The sequence below is a fragment of the Puma concolor genome, chromosome D1, assembly GCF_028749965.1.
Source record: "Puma concolor isolate L17-30 chromosome D1, mPumCon1.1.hap2, whole genome shotgun sequence".
In the NCBI taxonomy this organism is placed as follows: Eukaryota; Metazoa; Chordata; class Mammalia; order Carnivora; family Felidae; genus Puma; species Puma concolor.
The window spans coordinates 30,191,440-30,212,515 of NC_141676.1; the positions used below are offsets into that span (position 1 = coordinate 30,191,440).

Below are 21,076 nucleotides of genomic sequence, written 5' to 3' on the forward strand. Positions count from 1 at the left end.
GTTTTACACCAGATTAGACATTCGAGAAGAAAATATCAGTGAACTTCATGACAGTGTAATGAAAACTGTGCAAACTATGTCTACTATAGAGAAGGAAAAGGAAAAGACTGAAAAAAGGACAGTGTCAGTAATTTGTGGGTTAATATCAAGCAGTCTTATAGATATATAATTGGAGCCTTAGAAAGACTGGGGGGAAGGAGAATATATTTGAAGAAATAATGGCCAGAATTTTTTCTGAGTTCCTGAAAAATGTCAAACACAGATCTAAGAAGCTCAATGAAAGCCCAGGAGATGCAAAGGAATTAGAATAGTCAAATTTAGAAGAATTATACTACTTGACTTTAGCATTTATTATAAAGTAATCAAGATATAATGATTTTGGCGGGGCATCTGGGTGGCTCAGTCGATTGAGTGTCCGACTTTGGCTTAGGTCATGATCTTGCAGTGTATGAGTTCATCCCCACATAGGGCTCTCTGCTGTCAAAGCAGAGCCTGCTTCAGATCCTCTGTCCCCATCTCATTTTCCCTCCCCCACTTTTGCTCTCTCAAAACTAAATAAACATTGAAAAACAAAGATATAATGCTTTTGGATACGGATAAGGATACACATAAAAAGCAATGGAAGGAAACGGACCCACACATAGAGGCAAATTATTTTTGATAATTCATTGGGGAAAAGACAGTCTTTTTTTTTTTTTTTTTTTGAAAAGACGTCTTTTTAACAAATATTGCTGAAAATTAGTTATCTGTGTTAAAAATTATCTTGATCCATACCTCATACTATCACAAAACTTAATTTAAATATTGATCAGAGATCTAATCATCAAAATTAAAACTAACAGTTCTAGGAGGAAATCCTCACAATTTGAGGGTAGGCAAAGACTTCTTAGATGGGACTAAAAACATATGAACTAAAAAATAAAAAAGATGAAATGTGCCTTATCCAAACAAACACACAAAAAAAGAAAACTTCTCTTCAAAAGACAACATTAATAAAAAGTCTAGCCAGGGATTGGGAGAAAATAATCAGAAAACACACATCTGACAAAAACAGAACAAAATTTGTATTCATAATATATCAAGATCTCTGACAACTCAATAGAAGACCAACAACACAATTAAAAAAATACACTTTACTGAAAAAAAAAAAACCCATAGCAATCAACCATAAGAACATGAAAAGATGTTCAACAGTAGTCATCAAAGAAATACAAATTAAATGCAGAATTAGGTTCCACTATGCACACATTAGAATGGCTAAAATTTTAAAAAGACTGGTAATAATACTAAGTGTTGGTGAGTATGTGGAGTAACTGAAAGTCTCACATAATAGCAAATGAGAATGCAAAATGATATAGCCACTTTGCAAGCCAGTTTGGCAATTTCTCATAAAGTTAAACATATACTTACCACACAATCTAGCAATCCCCTTTCTAGATATTTACCTAGTAGAAATAATGTTTATCAACGCAAAGACTTCTGGTGAATGTTCAGTGTAGCTTTATTCATAAAAGCCCCAGCTAGAAACTATGGAGAAGTCCATCAACAAATGATTGGACAGTCTTTTGCCTGTTGGCTGGGGCCTGTCGTACACCGCTTCAGGGAGGGGCTCCACTGCAGCCATGGTCTTGTTGCTTTTCTGGGCACCACTCCCTCCACCCCACTCTGCCTGCCTGACACGATGTGCTATCGCACCAATTCCTCCCCGGCTCTTGTGCGCTGTTCTGAGCAGCATCACTCTTTAGATCAGAAAGCTGGTGGGCACTATGGAGAAGAAATAAAACAATAAAAAAATAGAGGAGGTGCTGGATGAGGGGGAAGAGAAATATGTGGTGGAAAAAGTTCTTGACGGTTGAATGACAAAGGGCGAAGTGAAGTATCTTCTAAAGTGGAAGGAGTTCTCAGATAACATGTGGGAGCCAGAAGAGAGCCTGGATTGCCCTGATCTCATTGCCAAGTTTCTACAGTCACAGAAAACAGCACTTGAGACGGATAAACCAGAGGGAGGCAAGCTCAAAGCTGACTCTGATTCTGAAGATAAGGGAGAGGAGAGCAAACCAAAGAAAAAGAAGAGTCAGAAAAGCCACAGATTATGAGATCTACAGACTCGTGGAGAACTCATGTTCCGATGAAATGGAAAAATGCTGCTGAGGCTGACCTAGTCCCTGCCAAGGAAGCCAGTATCAAGTGCCCACCAGGTGGTCATATCCTTCAATGAGGAAAGGCTGATGTGGCATTCTTACCTCTCAGAGAACAATTACCAAAAAGATGACAAGAATTAACTCTCCTGAGTACTAGTGCTCCTGTCACGTCTGACTGTGGGTTTCAAGTTAGAAGGGAAGGAGTTATACTTGTCTTGGCACCAGAGTTGGTTTGAGAAGACGTCCTTTGTAGAGTCAGTAGTACCATTTCTGTGCCCTACAGCAGCCCAAGTGCTTTAAAGCCTTTCCATGCTGTGTAGTTTGCACACCCATCCCAGGAAGGGAAAGGGGGAGAAATGTTGCAAGGCAGCCCATTATGTACTTTTCTGAGAAAGGCAAAGGGCCTTCCATGAAGAACAAAGCTTACAGAGTGGGTGTGTGGGAGAGCAAAAGATAGGGTAGATCTCCAAAGTACATCTATCTCCACAATCCACAACCTTCTTCCCAATACTGTTAACTCTGCAGTTTTACAGTGTAGCATATGTATAGTTTTTGGCTGTTACTAGTGTATTATTTGGGGCTGTTACTAGTGTATTATTTGGGGTTGGGAAGGAACAGAGATGGGTAGGATTTTTTTTGTTAAAATTTGAGATCTGACTGGGGAAATGGTAAAACAATGAAAAGAATAAACCAGCAGTGATTTGGTTCTGTGTCCAGAATATTTTATCTTTTCAAAAATGTCATTGGCAACCTAAATGAGGACTATGAGAAACTGTTTAAAAGCTGTGAATGCTGGAAATTTATAAGCCAAGGTATTCCCTTCTTGAGCTTAATGCTGTTCCCAACAAAGTACTAAACCAGTTAATAAATTACCAAAGCTGCCATTTGGGGAATGGAAATTGGTTGAGGAGGGAAAGTCTTATTGGAGCATATACATAGGCAGATCGTTCTGTCTTAGGGGTGCAAATTTTTGAAATTGATAAGAAACCCTTTCTTTTCCAATTATGAAATGTTAAACATCAGTTTGTCAATCCAAGCCACTGGCTGAAGAATTTGGAGAGGGGAAGACGGTGCTATAGAAGGTGGAAGAGTAGGGAAAGACAAAGGCCCATGCTCCAAGGTTGGAAACTTCTTGGGGCCTGTTATTTGAACTTTGACTTCTGAAATCAACAGGATTCAGTCACTGACAGTACAAGTTCATCAGATCATTTGAAGAGTTGAATGATTTCAAAAGCCCTGGTCTCAGGAGAAGATTAAACTTTCATACTGCCCCTACAGCATCCCAAGTGCTTTAAAGCCTTTCCATGCTGTGTAGCTTGCACACCCATCCCAGGACGGGAAAGGGGAGAAATGTTGCAAGGCAGCCTATTCTGTACTTTTCTGAGAAAGGCAAAGGGCCTTCCATGAAGGATAAAATTTGCAGAATGAGAGCAAAAGATATTGTAGATCTCCAAAGTACATCTGTCTCCACAATCCACAACCTTCTTCCCAATAGTGTTAACTCTGCATTTTTACAGTGTAGCATGTACCAGGGGCAGTGGTTCACTTCGAAACACAAAACAAAACCAATTTTTTTTATTCTAATAATTAATACCCAAAATGCTGTCTTCAATCATGAGATCCATCAGTTCTCCACATCGCCTAGACCTGCATCTAGAACTCCACTGTGAAATCTTGTTTTTAAACTTTATTTATTTTGAGAAAAGATGTGTGTGTGCATGCACACAGAGGAGGGACAGAGAGAGAGGGAGAGAGAATCTCAAGCAGGCCTCACATTGTCAGCGCAGAGAGCCCAACCCATGGCTCAAACCCATGAACCTGAAGGTTATGACCTGAACGGAAATCGAGAGTCAGACGCCTAACTGACCAAGCCACCCAGGCATCCCAAGAATTTCCATTGTAAAATCTTTTTAGGCATGTGTTAAATTTCTGTGAAAACTTTAATATAACTTCATACCACATTGTCAGTTTTTGTCTTAATAAAACTATAGAATTACAATTCTTAAAAAAACAAATAAAAAATAAATGAGTGTGTGAGAAAATTGTGATATATCCATACCAAAGAATATTGTTCAGCAATAATAAGGAGCAAATATTGTGGTAAGTGAAAGAAGCCAGATACAAAATAATACTTGCTATATGATTTCATTTGTGTGAAATTGTAGGAAAAAAACCCTATTCTCTACTGACAGACAGGGATCAGTGGTTTCCTGGGACAAAGGGTACTGAATTGTGATTGGGAAAAATCATGAGGAATTTTGGAGAGTAAAGGAAGTATTCTATATTTTGATTGTAGTGGTGATTACACAGATATATTTTTTTCTACCTGCATTGAACTGTACACTTAAAATAGGTACAATTTATTTCATGTAAATTACACGTCAAAATAGTATATTTAAAAAGCAAATAACAAGGGTGCCCGACTGGCTATGTATTATGCATCATAATAGTAGATTTAGGGGCACCTGGGTGACTCAGGTCATGATCTCATGGTTCATGGGTTCGAGCCCCTGCATCGGGTTCTGTGCTGACAGTTCAGAGCCTGACGCCTGCTTCGTATTTTGTCTCCTTCTCTCTCTGCCCCTCCCCACCTATGTTCTCTCTCTCTCAATTTTAAATACGCTTTAAAAAAAATAGTAGATTTAAAAAGCAAATAACAAGAGCCAGCTGGCTCAGTCAGTGGACCAGGTGACTCTTGATCTCAGTGTTGTAAGTTTGAGCCCCATGTTGGGTGTAGAGATTATTTAAAAATAAAAAAACATCTTTAGGGGCACCTGAGTGTCTCAGTTGGTTAAGCGTCCAACTTCGGCTCAGATGGTGATCTCACAGTTTATGAGTTCGAACCCCATGTGGGTCTCTGTCTCTCAAAAATAATAAACATTAAAAAATTTAATAAAAAAATTTTAAAAATCTTTAAAAATGATAGTAAATAAATAAAAAACAGGTAATGGTATACTTAGCATTATAAACATTTTAAAGTAATCTGGGCTATTTAATTATTTTAAGAAGAGATTAAGGATAGAATATCTAAAGAGTATATATTAAAAGATTACTTGGAAATCTCCTCTGGTTATCTATTTCTCATTCACATTTTGATAATAAAATGCCAGAACACCTACATTTCAAATTCACCAGAAATAATTGCTTTTACAAGTCATAGTGATGTTCATTACTAGTAAGAGCAAATAGATTTGTCATGCATTCTATCACCCACTCTTATGAGAATAAGACAAATAACAAATCAGTAAATTTATTTCCAGAATTTATTCAGAAAATTACCTTTAAGCTATTTAGTAAGATGGTTACAAATTCAGCCCAATCTCCTGGCATCTTCAGGTTGAAATAATGATCATATATTTTATTCTAAATCATTATAAAATGTTGGTCTTAGCAGAGAGTTATGCTAAGTACATTTTATTACATTTTAATTCTTTGAAAATTCACAATGTATTTGGCAGTCTTTCAGTTACCAAAAAAAAAAAAAAAAAAGAATCTGTAAAAACAGATTCCCTTTCTCAAAATATTCATGATAAATTGTATTCTCTTCTACTGAACAAGTATAATTAATTGCCAAAGGCGAAATACTTTTAGTAATTCAATGAATTATATTCATAATTATCCATTATTTTCACAGTTTTCAGCTTGCTAAATTTCTTTTAAAATTCTTCTCTAGGTTCTTAATTAAATGATTTGCTTTTTAGCTTTATATAGTGAGCACTGTTGTAATCTATTTGCTATACAAATACTGAGTTAGCTGAAACAATGTTCCTCATTTGAGGAACCTGGGCCAAAAAATTTTTTATCTATTATTTAGGCTGACTTTAGCTGCAAATAACAGAGAATCCTAATTTAAACAGACTAAAGCAAAAAACAAATAAAAAAATCAAGAGTTAGGGCAGTTTCAAGCATAGCATGATAGGATTCCAGTTAAATTATTTTTAACTTTCTGGATTTTATGCTCTTTCTGGATTTTCTGCCAGTGGCAGAAAAGGACTATCTCTTCTCTATGAATGATGAAGCCTTTCCCAGAAATGCTTCCTTATTTCTCATTGGCAGAACTAGAATGGCAATACTCCTAAACTGACAGGAGACATGGGACTGCCATGATTGACCTAGATCGATCAGGATAAGTGTAATCTTCTTTGAGTCCAAAGGGGTAAAAATGAACCTCTAAATAAAATCAGGACACTGAGGATGGGACAACTAACAGAATTTGTACAAATGTGAAGACATTTTCTTATTTATATCCTAAGGTCAGTATAAGGTTTGTGCTCTGGTAGTAAACAGAAATGGAATTATTTGGAAATTTCCTTTTCTAGAATTACACATTCTTTAGTTATAGCATAATTTGTCAGAAATTTTATTTGCTAAATTTAACAGACTGTTAACAATATAAAATTTATGATGAAATGAGTGTAAATTAGACATAATGTGTATTAACTTCCATTAATTTGTTAATTCACAATATTTTTATGACTACTAATGAAGGCCAAGTACCTGGATCTAATGGTGAGTAAAACCAGCCATAGGTATGTTCTCATGGAGCTTTTATTTATTTTAATGTTTATTTATTTGGAGAAAAAGAGAGCACGTGTATGAGTGGGAAAGAGACTGAAAGAGAATCCCAAGCAGGCTCCACTCTCAGTGTGGAGCTGACCCAGGGCTCGATCTGATGACCATTAGATCATGACCTGAGCCAATATCAAGGGTCGGATGCTTAAACTGACTGAGCCACCCAGGTGCCTCCTCATATAGCTTGTAGTATAGTGGTGGCAAAAGACATTTGTATAAAGGTCACATTATTACTTTATTTTTTATAAAGATTTTAGTTTTAAGTAATCTCTACATCCAATGTGGGGCTCAAACTTAAAATCGCAAGATCAAGAGTCACATGGTCTACTGACTGAGCCAGCCAGGCACCCCTAAAAGCCTCATTACTGAATATGGAGTAGGTGGCATAAGGAAGTCATCTGAGAAGAGATAAGCAGAATTTATCTGGGTACATACAGAGGATATTGAGTATGGTAACCTTTTCAAGCAGAGAGCACAGTATATCAAAAGACTATTGTAGGGTGAGCAGGATGAATCCCATAAATTAAAAGTTTAACATATGACCTGTCCTTGCAGGAAAGGTTACAGATTTTTCCCTCAAAGAACAGTGATAATTCATGTAAGTGGTTTTAGTTAGGAGCAGAAAAGAAGGTAACCAGATTTACATTTTTTAATAAATTACTTTGGTGTTGTGGAAAACAGATTGCGTGGGCCTGGTAGATGCAGGGCAACTATTAGCTAACTATATTGCTAGAGTCCTGGTGACAGGAAATAGATGGAAAATATCATCATAGATGGAAATAGATGGAAAATACCTATATTGTCAGGAAATAGATGGAAAATAAAACATTGGGGCATTGGTTAGATTGCCTGAAAAGCTAATTTCGAGTGAGGCAGGAAGAAGGCTAGGACTGATCTTGAAGAACTGCAGTGAATGAATACAGGAGGATGAACCTATGAAGAAGAAGAAAAAGGAGGACAAAACTTAGTAGATTATTATATTTCAGAATTCAAAGGTAAAAAGAGTTGAGAGAAAGAGGAAACAGTCAAACACTATTGAAAAATAAAAACAAATGACAATTAAGAAAATGTTCTTTGGATTTGTCAACATGGTAGTCATTGGTAATCTTTGTGAGAGTGATTTCAGTAAAATAACACAGACAGTCAGACTGTAGTGGCCTCAGAACGAGTGGGAAAAAGGAAATGGAAACAGAAGCTTGGGCAAATCTTTTAGAGACTTACCTGTGAAAGGAAGGAGTAGCTGGTGGGAGATGTGGGGGTAAGGGAAGATTTAACTTCTAAGATAGGAAAGCCTTGATCATGTTTAAGTACCAGTAGGAAAAATCTCATTGAGAAGGAATAGTTGAATACATATGAAAGAGAAGAAATGATAGGTAATATATACATACTGCTTTAAAAGTTGAGAGCAAACATAACTAAAGGCATAGGTGGAATATTGGTGTTAGATAGGAACAGGGACTCTTACAACTAGAGGGAAAAGGAGGGGATATGTGTAAAATAGGTAAGCTTTTAGTTTTATTTTTATTTATTTAAAAAAAAATTTTTTTAACGTTTGCTTATTTTTGAGACAGAGAGAACAGAGCATGAACGGGGGAGGGTCAGAGAGAGGGAGACACAGAATCTGAAACAGGCTCCAGGCTCTGACCTGTCAGCACAGAGCCTGACACAGGGCCCGAAGCTGCAAACAGGGAGATCATGACCTGAGCCGAAGTCGGACACTTAACCGACTGAGCCACCCAGGCGCCCCAAGCTTTTAGTTTTAGTAGCAAGAGGATAAGGCTTAAATTTTCTCTCTGATATAAGGTCAAAAGTAAAGAGGGAAGTAGGGGAGAAGAGGCCCGGTGGAGACAGCTGAGCAAAGATGGTTTGAAATATTCATTATGGTAAGTATAAGAGAGAGTTGACCAAGCAAATGAAATAGAAGTGACTAGGCAGCATTGAGGGGCCATGGATTTTGGTGAGTATGAAGAATACTAATGCTGATAAGATCATTTGTGTGATTTCTCCAGAAGCACCAAGATTCTTGGTATGTGCACCACAAGTAGATAGTAAGCATCAGCCAGGGTTAGGATTTTTATCCATGAATGAGGAAGAATGACTGGAGCGAAGGAAGATGGTCACTTGAAGGTCAGGCTGTTTTGTTTGTTCAGTAAATGAGTTGGGAAGAAATCTTGAAATAGCATTGTAAGTAACACCACTTCCCACCTTCCCATCCACTCCCACCACTTTGAGATTGTGATATGAGAGAGTAAAATCCCAGCACTTGAGAGGACTCTGAGAAAATTAATGAACTCAGGGGGACAGCCTGGTTTCTTTTAAAAGAGCCTGAGGGCCGAGTTGATTTTGTTGCTGAGGGGAAGCATTTTCAGATTGCACAATGCAAAGACCATCTTGCTGTAGTGTGAACGCATCCATAAAATATGTAAATAAAGAGTGTGGCTGTTTTCCAAGACTTTATTTATGGACACTGAAATTTTAATTTTAATGTGACAAAATACTATTCTTTTGATTTCTTTTAACATTTAAAATTGTACAGGGGCGCCTGGGTGGCTCCATCGGTTGAGTTTCTGGCTCTTGATTTCGGCTCAGGTCATGATCTCTCAGTTCGTGGTCTCTCAGTTTGTGGGATTGAGCCCTGCATTGGGGTCTGTGCTGGCAGTTGGGAGCCTGCTTGGGATTTTCTCTCTCTCCCTCTGCCCGCCGCCCCCCCCCCATATGTGCACAGTCTCTCTCTCTCTCTCTCTCTCTCTCTCTCTCTCTCTCAATAAATAAATAAATAAACAAATAAATAAATAAACATGTAAAAAATTTTAAATTTATACAAATTATTCTTAGCCCATAGGCCATACAGAAATAGGCCATGGCTCGAATTAGCCCATGGTGTACAGGCTGCTGACGCTTGCTGAAAAAGAGTTTGTGGGGAAGTAGAAATCAGGGCTTTTACTTCTGAATGTTTACACATAAAACATGTCTACATTGTTGATTTGACTCACTCAGCCAGGGGTAATGTTGAGCTCTCTCACCTGGACTGGGGTAGTAGTGAGCCAAACCCAGAGGCTGTAGACTGTGTAACCGCACCACCTCCATGGTGGCCATTCCAGAAGTTGCAAACTTGGGACCGGATATGCCCATGGGTGGAGGTAACTCCCAGAACTATAAACAGATTACACTAAAAAAATCTCTTCTCAGCTGTTTATTAAGAAGAGTCTGGTTTTACAGCATGATGGTTTTAAATTTCAGTATCTGAAGTGTTCTCTACAACCTATGCTGTAAGAAATTAACAAAATGTGAATTTATAAAAATAATATTTTAACAAGCTTAGCAGGTACAAATGAATGGAAATGGTATTTTAATTAACCTTAATAGTACAGTAAGATGACACTGTTAAATATTTTCAGTTGTGAATTATAAGAATGACCTTACAAGTAGAGGCTTCATTTCAGGCTTTTTGACAGAAATTTATATTGATACTAATTCATACCACTGATAAGTTACTCTGAGAAAGTGATTACTGAAGGTTGGCATTGCTTAAACACTGCAAGGATCTTTTATACAGAAAATATGAGAGAATGACAGCGTTGCTGATGCGTTATTAATTACTAGTATCTGATTTTCTAATGCTGGTTTTTATACTCACTTAACTCTTAAAATTTGGCTTGCCCAAACATTTTACTGATGTTTGGGCACAATGAAAAGAGGGATCTTTGAGTTAGGAAGCTGTGTAATTTCACTTGGCTGTTTTTTTAAAACACAAAGACGGCAATATTTGAAATAATTTTGAAAATCATTGAAATTTTAGTTGAAGTAAATGGGACTAGCTTTAAATAGTTCACATTTTACTTAGTTTAATTAGTAAATTATAACTCTGGACAAGGGTATTTAGATATTGAACCTTCACTAGTAAGTAACTGGGGAATATAATTTGTACCAAAGGGCTTCATTGAACTTTTAAATAATAGATTTGTAATATTAAGAAACCGAGAACTAAACATAAAGAATGGAAAGATCAAGAATATAGGGAGCCAAAGGAGGAAGCTCTATGGGACCAACTGTAGATTCTTAGTAGTACTCAGAGATGATTGGCTAAGGAAGAATGTGTACTGAATTATATCCCATTAATATTTCTGTCAATGAGGGTGGTGGTGGTAAAAGAATAATCTTTGGGCACAAAGTCACATGGAATAAAGTGACCATTAGGAGAATTTTGCTAGAGACGAACTGTATTCATAAAGTGTTTTTAAAAACACAGGGGTGGATCCCATGCCAATGTCAGTCAGTATGTTCCACTCTCTTTTCTGTCTAAAGTTCACTTTCTTCTGATAACTTCTCTCTTCTTTTCTGAATATTACTTTATAAGCATCTTTAGTAAAGGTTTCAATCCATGGATAGGAGTCCTAGGTGAACTTGTGTGTAGTAATCACTACAGAAATTGGCCCAAGAGTGGGAAGGAAAGCAGGAAGAGTAACATTTAGAGTCACCAGCATTATTACCTTATTTTATGGGGTGGCAAGGACCAGACCCAGCCACTGGGCTCTTCCAAATTAGATATTCCAAAGGAATATTTTGTCTGACTTATGAGGACATAGGGTATTGGTCAGGTATTGAATCCATGCACCGACACCCTCCAGGTGGGCAGATTGGTGGTCAGTGAATTTGCTCCACATGACAGAGTTTATAGTCACCTGTGAAATACATTGCAAGTATGTTGTAATTATTTAACCTAGGTAAAGCACTGATATTGTAAATATTTCCTTCATAGATTACAGGGTTCAAGATTATTCCTGTAACATCATTCTTAATCATAAACAGATATTCCTTCTTGATTTTGAGAAAAAGATCAGTAATACAGTTTCTGAAGAATTGCCCCAAACTCTGGATTGCAGCTAGTACGGAAGAAAGACACACAATCCTGTGAATGCCCATGGCAGTATGTGGCTCATGAGAACATTATTGGTCATGTATAGAGGTAGTATAAAGACTGAGAACCTCTGATGTAATACGGCAAAGGCCAATTTGTCAAATTAAATTTGTCAATTAGATATTTGCCTTTTAAATGCAACACACATCACTTGATATAGCAACTAGATAAACCAAATCAGTCACAATGTTTGAAAGTTGTTCTCCAGACTGAAAGGAGAGTACAGCTTTGTCCCTATATACACATTAAGCCGTTTAAATATGTTTGTTGTCACAAAGAAATTGAGTTGATTAAGACTAGGATTACAGGCCCCAATTTTAAAGTAAGTATAGTAATCCCTATCAGAATAACACCAGCATTCTTCACAGGGCTACAGGGCAAACAATCCTAAAATTTGTATGGCACCAGAAAAGACCCTGAATAGCCAAAGCAATTCAGAAAAAGAAAACCAAAGCTGGAGGCATCACAATTCTGGACTTCAAGCTGTATTATAAAGCTGTAATCATCAAGACAGTTTGGTACTGGCACAAAAACAGACACAGAGATCAGTGGTACAGAATAGAGAACCCAGAAATGGACCCACATATGTATAGCCAACTAATCTTTGACAAAGCAGGAAAGAATATCCAATGCAAAAAAGACGGTCTCTTTGGTAAAACTGGACAGCAACATACAGAAGAATGAGCCTGGACCACTTTCTTATACCATACACAAAAACAAACACAAAATGGATGAAAGACCTAAATGTAAGACAGGAAACCATCAATCCTAGAGGAGAAAGCAGGCAACAACCTCTTTGACCCTTCAGGTTTTTTTAGTATCCCCTGTATGAATCTTTATATAGTTTGGATATTAGGCCATTATTCAGTACATCATTTACAGAGATCTTTTCCCATTCTGTAGGCTGCCTTTTTGTTTTGTTGATGGTTTCCTTCACTGTGCAAAAGCTTTTTAGTTTGATGTAGTCACAGTATTTTTGTTTGTTTGTTTTGCTTTTGTTTCCCTCGTCTGAGAAGACATATCTAGAAAAATTTTGCTAAGGTTGATGTCCAAGTGGTTACTGACAATGTTTTCTTTTAAGAGTTTTATGGCTGAAGAAACAAGAGTGCAGCGTGAACATGGGGAAGCAAAAGAAAGCAAGAAAGTATGCAACCATGAAGTGAATGCTTAGTCTCCGAAATCAGAGGCTTAAAGAGAAGGATAGATTGAAACCTAAAAAGAAAGAAAAGAAAGATCCCAGTGCACTCAGGGAAAGAGAAGTCCCCCGACATCCTTCCTGCTTATTCTTCCAATATAACACACAGCTGGGCCCACCTTACCACATCCTGGTTGATACCAACTTTATCAACTTTTCCATTAAAGCCAAAGTTGACTTAGTACAATCAATGATGGACTATCTGTATGCCAAGTGTATCCCTTGTATAACTGACTGTGTAATGGCTGAAACTGAGAAATTGGGGTAAAAGTTGGCTCTAAGGATTGCCAAGGATCCAAGATTTGAATGATTACCATGCACACACAAAGGAACCTATGCAGATGACTGCTTAGTACAGAGAGTAACTCAGCACAAATGTTACATTGTGGCCACCATTGACCAGGACCTTAAATGAAGGATCCGGAAGATCCCTGGAGTTCCCATCATGTACATTTCTAACCATAGGTACAACATTGAGCAGATGCCAGATGATTATGGAGCCCCTTGGTTCTAATTCTAACACTCTAAAGATAGAGATCCTCAGCCTTCCTTTACCAACTTTTTCTGTTTCCAGTTCATGTAGCAATACGCTATAACATGAATTATTCTCCTTCTTACCCATTTGCTCTGTTATGAGCTGAGTATGGTTAAATACACTCACTTTTGATGTTGTTTTGAAATTGATATTTTGTATCATTTTGAATTTTGTTGCATCTTTTTATAAATCAGATGATTGCACACATTAAAAAAAAAAGAGTTTTATGGCTTCAAGTCTTACATTTAGGTCTTTGATCCATTTTGGGTTTATTTTTGTGTGCAGTATAAGAAAGTGGTCCTGTTTCATTCTTTTGCATGTAGCTATCCAGTTTCCCCAACACTATTTATTGAAAAGAATGTCTTCTCCCCATTGTATATTCTTGCCTCCTGTGTCATAAATTGATCATATAGGTGCAGGATTATTTCTAGGTTCTCAATTCTGTCATTGATCTATGTGTCTTTTTTGTTATGTCAGTGCCATACTATTTTGGTTGTTATAGCTTTGTGGTATATATAGTTTGAAATCTGGGTGCATGACACTTCCAGTTTTGTTCCTCCTTCTCAAGATTGCTGTGGCTACTCCAGGTCTTTTGTGGTTCCATACAAATTTTACAATTATTTTTTCTAGTTCTATGCAAAACACTATTAGTATTCTGAAAAGGATTGCCTTGAATCTATAGATTGCTTTGGGTAATATGGACATTTTAACAATATTAATTCTTCCAATCCATGAACATGGTATATCTTTCCATTTATTTGTATTGATTAAGACCAATATAAAAGTAATATCCTTCCTGGCCTGTGGGTGGCTCAGTTGGTTAAGCGTCCAACTCTTGATTTCAGCTCAGATCATGATTTCACAGTTTATAAGATCAAGCCCCACATAGGCTCTGCATTGTCAGTACACAGCCTGCTTGGGATTCTCTCTCTCTCTCTCTCTCTCTCTCTCTCTCTCTCTCAAAAACAAATACATAATTTAAAAATAAAATGAAATAAAACTAACATCTTGACATTGTAAGTTAATGAAAAATATAGAAAATACCAAGAATGATATAAAAATTTCCTGGGGCACCTGGGTGGCTCAGTTGGTTAAGCATACGATTGGGGTTTTGGCTCAGGTCATGATCTGAGGGTTCATGAGTTTGAACTCCACTTCGGGCTTTGCACTGACAGTGTGGAGACTGCTTGGGATTCTCTCCGTCCCCTTTTCTCTTCCCCTCCCCTGCTCATGCTCTCTTTCTCTGTCTCTCTAAATAAATAAAACTTTAAAAACTAAAAAAAATAGATAAAACTTTCCTTCAGTTCTAGCATTTATTAGTATGTATCCACTTTTTAATATTTATTGCATCTCTTTTCTCTTTTTTATTAATATTTGTTTTTTATTTACTTTTATTTCATTTATTATTTTTTTTAAGTAAGCTCTGAACCCATCATGGGGCTTGAACTCATAACCCTGAGATCAAGAGTCACCAGGTACCCCAGTTGGTGTGTTTTTAAAGTAAAGTTATGATATAATAATTGTAACTGCTTTTTTTCTTATCATATTTTAGGAATATTTTCTAAATAATCAAATTTCATTTTATAATATGATTTGTATAGCCATTTAGTATAGAAAGGACTTTCAATGTTTATTCAATTTAGCCAGAGCTTATTGTAATAAATTATTTATAGTTTTTTTCTGCACTCTCTTGGTAGGTTTTAGATACTTGCACAATGAGAATGAACCTAAATTCACCAGCCAGATATCTTTATGATTTGTATGGCAGAACAATTAAAGATATTTCAAAAGGTAAGTCACAAAGATTTTACAAGCTCTATGATCACATTTCAAAAGACATTTGCATAATTTATATATACAAACATATATGTATATAAATATATATGAGTATATATATGAACATATATATATGAAAACAGATATAATAAAAGTTTAGTTTTAACATGGGAACTATTCCTATACAAAAGGAAATTATGGAATGGATTAAGGTTTGAAGAATTTTTATTTCAGCTTGTGTTGGTCCATTTGGGCAGTTATAACAAAAATATCATAGGCTGAATGGCTTAAACAACAAACATTTATTTCTTATAATTATGAAGTCTGGGAAGACCAAGATCAAGGCCCTGGCAGATTCACTGTCTGTTGAGGGGCCCTTGACTGATTCATAGGCTGTTATCTTCTCATTGTGTCCTTATATGGTAGAAAGGGCAAGGGTACCTGGTGGGGTCTCTTGTATAAGGACACTAATTCCATTCATGAGGCCTCTACCCTTATGACCTAATTATCTCCAAACACCGTCACATTAGGTTTCAACATTTGAATTTTGGGGGGACACAAACATTCAACCTATAGCACAGCTCAAGCTTAGATTTGAGAAAAATCATGAGTGTTTTAACTTTCATAAGCCATAATTTAATGAACAAAAGCAATTGATAAATTTTCATAACTTAACAGATACTTTCTATGGTATACAGCTTTCAAAGGAGAAAAATGAGAAATCATACTACTGTTGCTCAGATATAAAATTTTTAAATGTTTTGGTTAACTTCTAGAGGTTTTTCAAAAGTTATGAAATGTGTTCTAAAGCAATTTTATTGGGATGCCTCGGTGGCTCAGTTGGTTAAGCATCTGACTTTGGCTCAGGTCACAATCTCACAGTTCGTGGGTTCGAGCCTCGCATCAGGCTCTGTGCTAATAGCTCAGAGCCTGGAGCCTGCTTTGGATTCTGTGTCTCCCTTTCTCCCTCCCCTACTCCACATGTGCTCTCTCTTTCTCTCTCAAAAATAAATAAATAAACTTTAAAACAATTAAAAAATAAAACAATTTTATTCTATGTCTTTGTCAAAATATGAGACTTTCATCTGTTTCTAAAAGCACTGATTTGCTAGTCTCTAAGAGCAAAAATACCATGAATTCCACATTTGTACTTTTAAATTACTATTAGTAGTAATTACTACTATTATTTACTTCTTACTTTTTTAATTTACTTTTTATACTTTAGTAGTAATTACTATTCTTTACTAGTACTACTATTAGCACTACTAAAAATGCTACTCTTATGGTCCTATCACTTCATCTGAACCTTAACTCCATATGCCTGAAGAGGGCCAGAATATTAAGTGGCATACTTAACTGCAAGGCTAGATCCAGGCAACTGTAAGTGATTTTAGGATATGGCTATTCTGAATACTTACATTTGTTTCTAAAATCCTTGCTTGTAATATATAAAAACAAACCTTTACTGGCTTTATGATCTTAATGCTATTGAGTGACTACTATTATATTTTGATATTTGGGGTGCTTGGGTGGCTAAGCGTCCAACTCTTTTTTTTAATGTTTATTTATTTATTTTTGAGAGAGAGAGAGAGAGAGAGAGAGAGAGAGAGAGAGAGAGAGAGAGAATGAGCGCATGAGCAGCAGAAGGGCAGAGAAAGGGAGACAGAGAATTCCAAGCAGACTCCGTGTTGGCTGGACAGAGCCTGACACAGGGCTCGATCTCTTGACATTAAGATCATGACCTGAGCTGAAACTCAGAGTCAGTCGATTAACTGACTGAGCCACCCAGGCACCCCATAAACTTCCAACTCTTGATCTTGGTTCAGGTCATGATCACATCATTCATGAGATCAAGCCCCACATTGGGCTCCATGCTGAGCATGGAACCTACTTGGGATTCTCTCTCCCTCTTTCCCTGTCCCTCTTCTGCTTGTGTGCTCGCACTCTGTCTCTCTCTCTTTCTCAAAATAAATAAACTTTAAAACAGATATTTTGAAACTTATTGTAATTCTTAATTTTTTTCCTGCCAAGGATTATATGTGTCTTTGCATATTAGAAAGTAAAGTATACTTTATCATTTTTAATGTTTGTATTGATATAATTATTTTTTATTTTATTAGAAGATTTCAAAGCTTTTGTAGACATACCCATTATCTAGCTAGTTACGTACCTGTAAGACACATGAAACACAGGGAATCCTTCTTTATGGTCTTTTTTGAGGGGGAGGAGGGGATATGGAATATCAATATTAAAGTTTATATTTTCTTTCTTGCATTCCCCCCTAATCATGCTGGTTCAAATGATCTTTATAATCAACAATATTATATAATCACTCTTAAATTTGCATTAATAAAATAAATAACACATTTTAAGACGCTATCCATCTTTAAATTATTTCCAGCTCACTGGGATTTGAAAAAAAAAGTTTTCAAATTAATCATTAGAATTAAAACTTTAAGGCACCCCGGTAAAGGGGAAAGATTTACACTTAGAAAGTTGATTTTTCCCCCTCCCAAATGTGGAAGAGCAGAACTACTTATCAAAACATAAAAGCTCTGACTCTGAGGTGTGATGCTTCATGGATGCCAGAGGCAGACTCATGCCTCATGCTTCACGTGTCCCAGAAGTGTGCTATTATCACATTTTAATGCATGCCTTGCCCTGTGTCTTTGCGTACGTAGGAACGCTATGCCAGCTGAAATTAGCCTATGCGACTACTAACATGTGGAAGCATAACAAGTTCACTAGACTTAAAATCCTCAAAGAAGCTAATCCTACTGAAGGAGCTTCCAGTCTGTAGTACCCTAGTCACTTAACATTAGGTTTTTGCATTTATTTTTTCTTTGTTCATTAGTATAATTTGTGCATCAAATGATTGAGGTCCCTCAACTTTTATATTTCATAGTCTTCTGAACTTCAGCTTGGGAAAGATGAAGTGTTATGGGAAAGTTATCTTTTAATTTAAACAAATGCTAATTCTCTCATTTGATGTATGACTCTTGTTCGTTTATGTCAAATCAGAATATCACGTCTAATGTTAAGATCATAGTAATTACTTTTTATTTATAAGGACAGATTAGAAGTGTAACTGTACCAAGGACTGAAATGTAACAGATGTACAAAATGAAACATTTTCTCCTATCTGTTGCTTCTTTTTTTAGAATTAGATGTGCCTTGAAGGTTTTCCTCCTTTGCTGTGAGAAATGAGCACATTGGACATGACACCAAACTTTTACTTTATCAAGTCTAGTGAAACTTTTAAAACCTCATAGGATTTGCAAATTGCTTATGTTTTTAGACTTCTAAAAACCATAGAAGATTTTAACAAAGAAATTTATTTTGTTACATGCAGAAACATTCCTTACTTATGCCTCCCACCAAGATCTATTCTTTCTAGAGTAGAACTACCCACTGTGTAAAGATGCCATATTCCTATGTATGATCAACATGCTAGTACAGCATTTCTGCTAGAACAGGATATAAAAAATGTATTCTGCAAAATCACCACCCCAAAATTACAAGGCTGTGGAAACAATAGTGTTGAGGAAGACCATTCAAAATCTATGCACCTTTAAAACCAGAATACCAACTTAAATAATAATTAACCTAGGGGATACTGTAAACAGCCTGGGTAGGTGTCTCAGAGTGATGCTTCAGAGGATATTAAAGCTGCACAAAAACAATAGAGTGTGAGAAAATGCAGATGGACGTCAACTGGAGGTTTGGGGCTTCCTTTAAGGAAGGCACAGGAGGAAGGGAAACTCCCACAGAGTCATGCAAGGAACCCCAGTGCTGCAGGCAAGCTAAAGCATTTTTCTTTCCTGCTAAAGGTCAGAATTCTACTCCTTCACTGTTGGCCTCCTTTGCCTAGGAAAAAGCACATATTTACCAACCAAACTTCTATATTGTATTGATATCATTGCCTATTTACTAATCATATATAAACTATTTGGTATTATATAAGCACATAACAGTGGGAGAACACAGGTAGATAGTGTCAGATTTTGATAGACCTCATTCCCCCTAACATTTCCCAACTTTTTGTTCTCTTACCTTCTTTGGCTTCATTATTCCATTATGGTGAACAGAGAAGTGAGTCTCCCTCTTGAGGGAGATCCTCAGTCTGTTAGGACCTATTATTCCAATAACCAAACTCTGCTCCTGCGTGGATCCTTCCAGATCATGGTGGGTAGTATGAAATTTACCCTAGAAGATTCTGAAATGAGTTAAAATATAATTAAATTGGGGCGCCTGGGTGGCGCAGTTGGTTAAGCATCCGACTTCAGCCAGGTCACGATCTCGCTGTCCTTGAGTACGAGCCCCGCGTCGGGCTCTGGGCTGATGGCTCGGAGCCTGGAGCCTGTTTCCGATTCTGTGTCTCCCTCTCTCTCTCTGCCCCTCCCCCGTTCATGCTCTGTCTCTCTCTGTCCCAAAAATTAAAAAAAAAAAAAAAAAAGTTAAAAAAAAAGAAAAAAATATATAATTAAATTGACTCCAAGTCTGTGTTATTGAGCATTGAATGTTCACTTCCTGTTCCATTTCCCACCCCAAATTATACCAGTTACACCACCCAAAATGGTTATGTATTTATTCTCTGACATGTTTTTCAGAAATTGTACAATGCAATGAACTCAAATGACAGGATTAATGTATTTTAATCACAAAACTCCAAACACATATCCTGAACTTGAATGTTAATTCTTGCCCATTATGAAATTTTTGTGAAGTTAAATTCAAAGAATAAAATTCCAAAGAAATGAAAATCCCAAAATTTTATATTTATAGGGAAGTGAATTCCCAAATCAAATAATCTTACCTTTGTGAGTTAAAATCCAATAAAAGTTCCAACTCCACAAGTTAAAATTCAAAGAAATAAAAGTCCGTAATTTTTATTCTTCCCAGTGTCAGCCAGATGGCTTTTAGATGCCTAGTTTGAGCTGGAATTCCTCCAGCAACTACCTTCTGGGCCCCCGTGGTGGGCATCATCCCTCAGGACTTGAGAAGTTGGAATGAGCTTATACCAACTTTCTCATGTGCCCTAATTCCAGTTGAATCAAAAGATGATCACAACATCAGCCCCATATCCAGGACATTCAGAACAGAAGCCAATCCCCAGTTTCTAATGTGGCTATTCCAAGCAAAATGATGTTTCCAGGTAACTATTTTGGCATGATCCAGACCATCTGACTGTTGCCAAAGAGCATCACAGAAACTAAGTGAAGGAAGGCAAAGAAGAGAAAGCATTCCTCATGTCAGTCATTCCAACATGCCAGTCAATTTACGCTGTTGATCAGGGTCTGTGACATATGCTATAACTTGTTGGGAAGCAGTCTCTCATCAAGGCATTAATTATAGCATTATGTATTTATAATATTTTGAAGAAAAAATTGACCAGTGATTTCTAAAAAAAACCCTGCATAAGAGTTGATGAAGTGCTCTGAATTTGGAGCCAGAGTTCAAACTCCAGTTACACCACCTATTGTATGAACTGAGACAAGTTAATTAGTTTCTTTGAGAGTTAGTTTCTTCATCTACAAAATAAGGATGAAATTACTTGCCTTAATAGGTTATTGCAAGGAGTAAGTGAATTATATGTGAAGTCCTTAGAACAAGTACCTGACACTTGGTAAGGATTATATAACATTTTTTTTGAGATTTTATTTTTAAGTAATCTCTGTACTAAACATGGGGCTCAAACTCACAACCACAAGATCAAGAGTCATATGCTCCACAACTGAGCCAGGCAGGTGCCCCAACATTATAGAATACTTTATCATCATTGCTGTTATTATTATCCTCAAAGGGGATATTCTTACATTCTTTTGCAACATTTGGAAATTTACGTTGGTGGCAGCCCCAAGACTTATTTGAGATGTTGTTATTTGCCTTTGTAAAGTTTTCCAAGCACCTTAATGGTCTTTTCCCTCTGAGTCACATAT

At 36.7% G+C, this 21,076-nt stretch overlaps 1 protein-coding gene and 2 pseudogenes across 1 annotated transcript in view; all 3 read left to right on the top strand.

Annotated features, from left to right (window-relative positions):
* The window catches only part of DCDC1 (doublecortin domain containing 1), a 497,922-nt gene that overhangs the window by 71,642 nt on the left and 405,204 nt on the right, over window positions 1-21,076 (top strand). Inside the window, exon 8 of the mRNA XM_086677755.1 lies at window positions 15,059-15,152. Within this exon, the coding sequence (XP_086533881.1) occupies window positions 15,059-15,152 (94 nt within the window). The remainder of the gene's footprint in view (window positions 1-15,058; window positions 15,153-21,076) is intronic.
* On the top strand, window positions 1,767-2,423 carry LOC112865464 (chromobox protein homolog 1 pseudogene; annotated as a pseudogene).
* LOC112865463 (rRNA-processing protein FCF1 homolog pseudogene) lies at window positions 12,678-13,340 on the top strand (annotated as a pseudogene).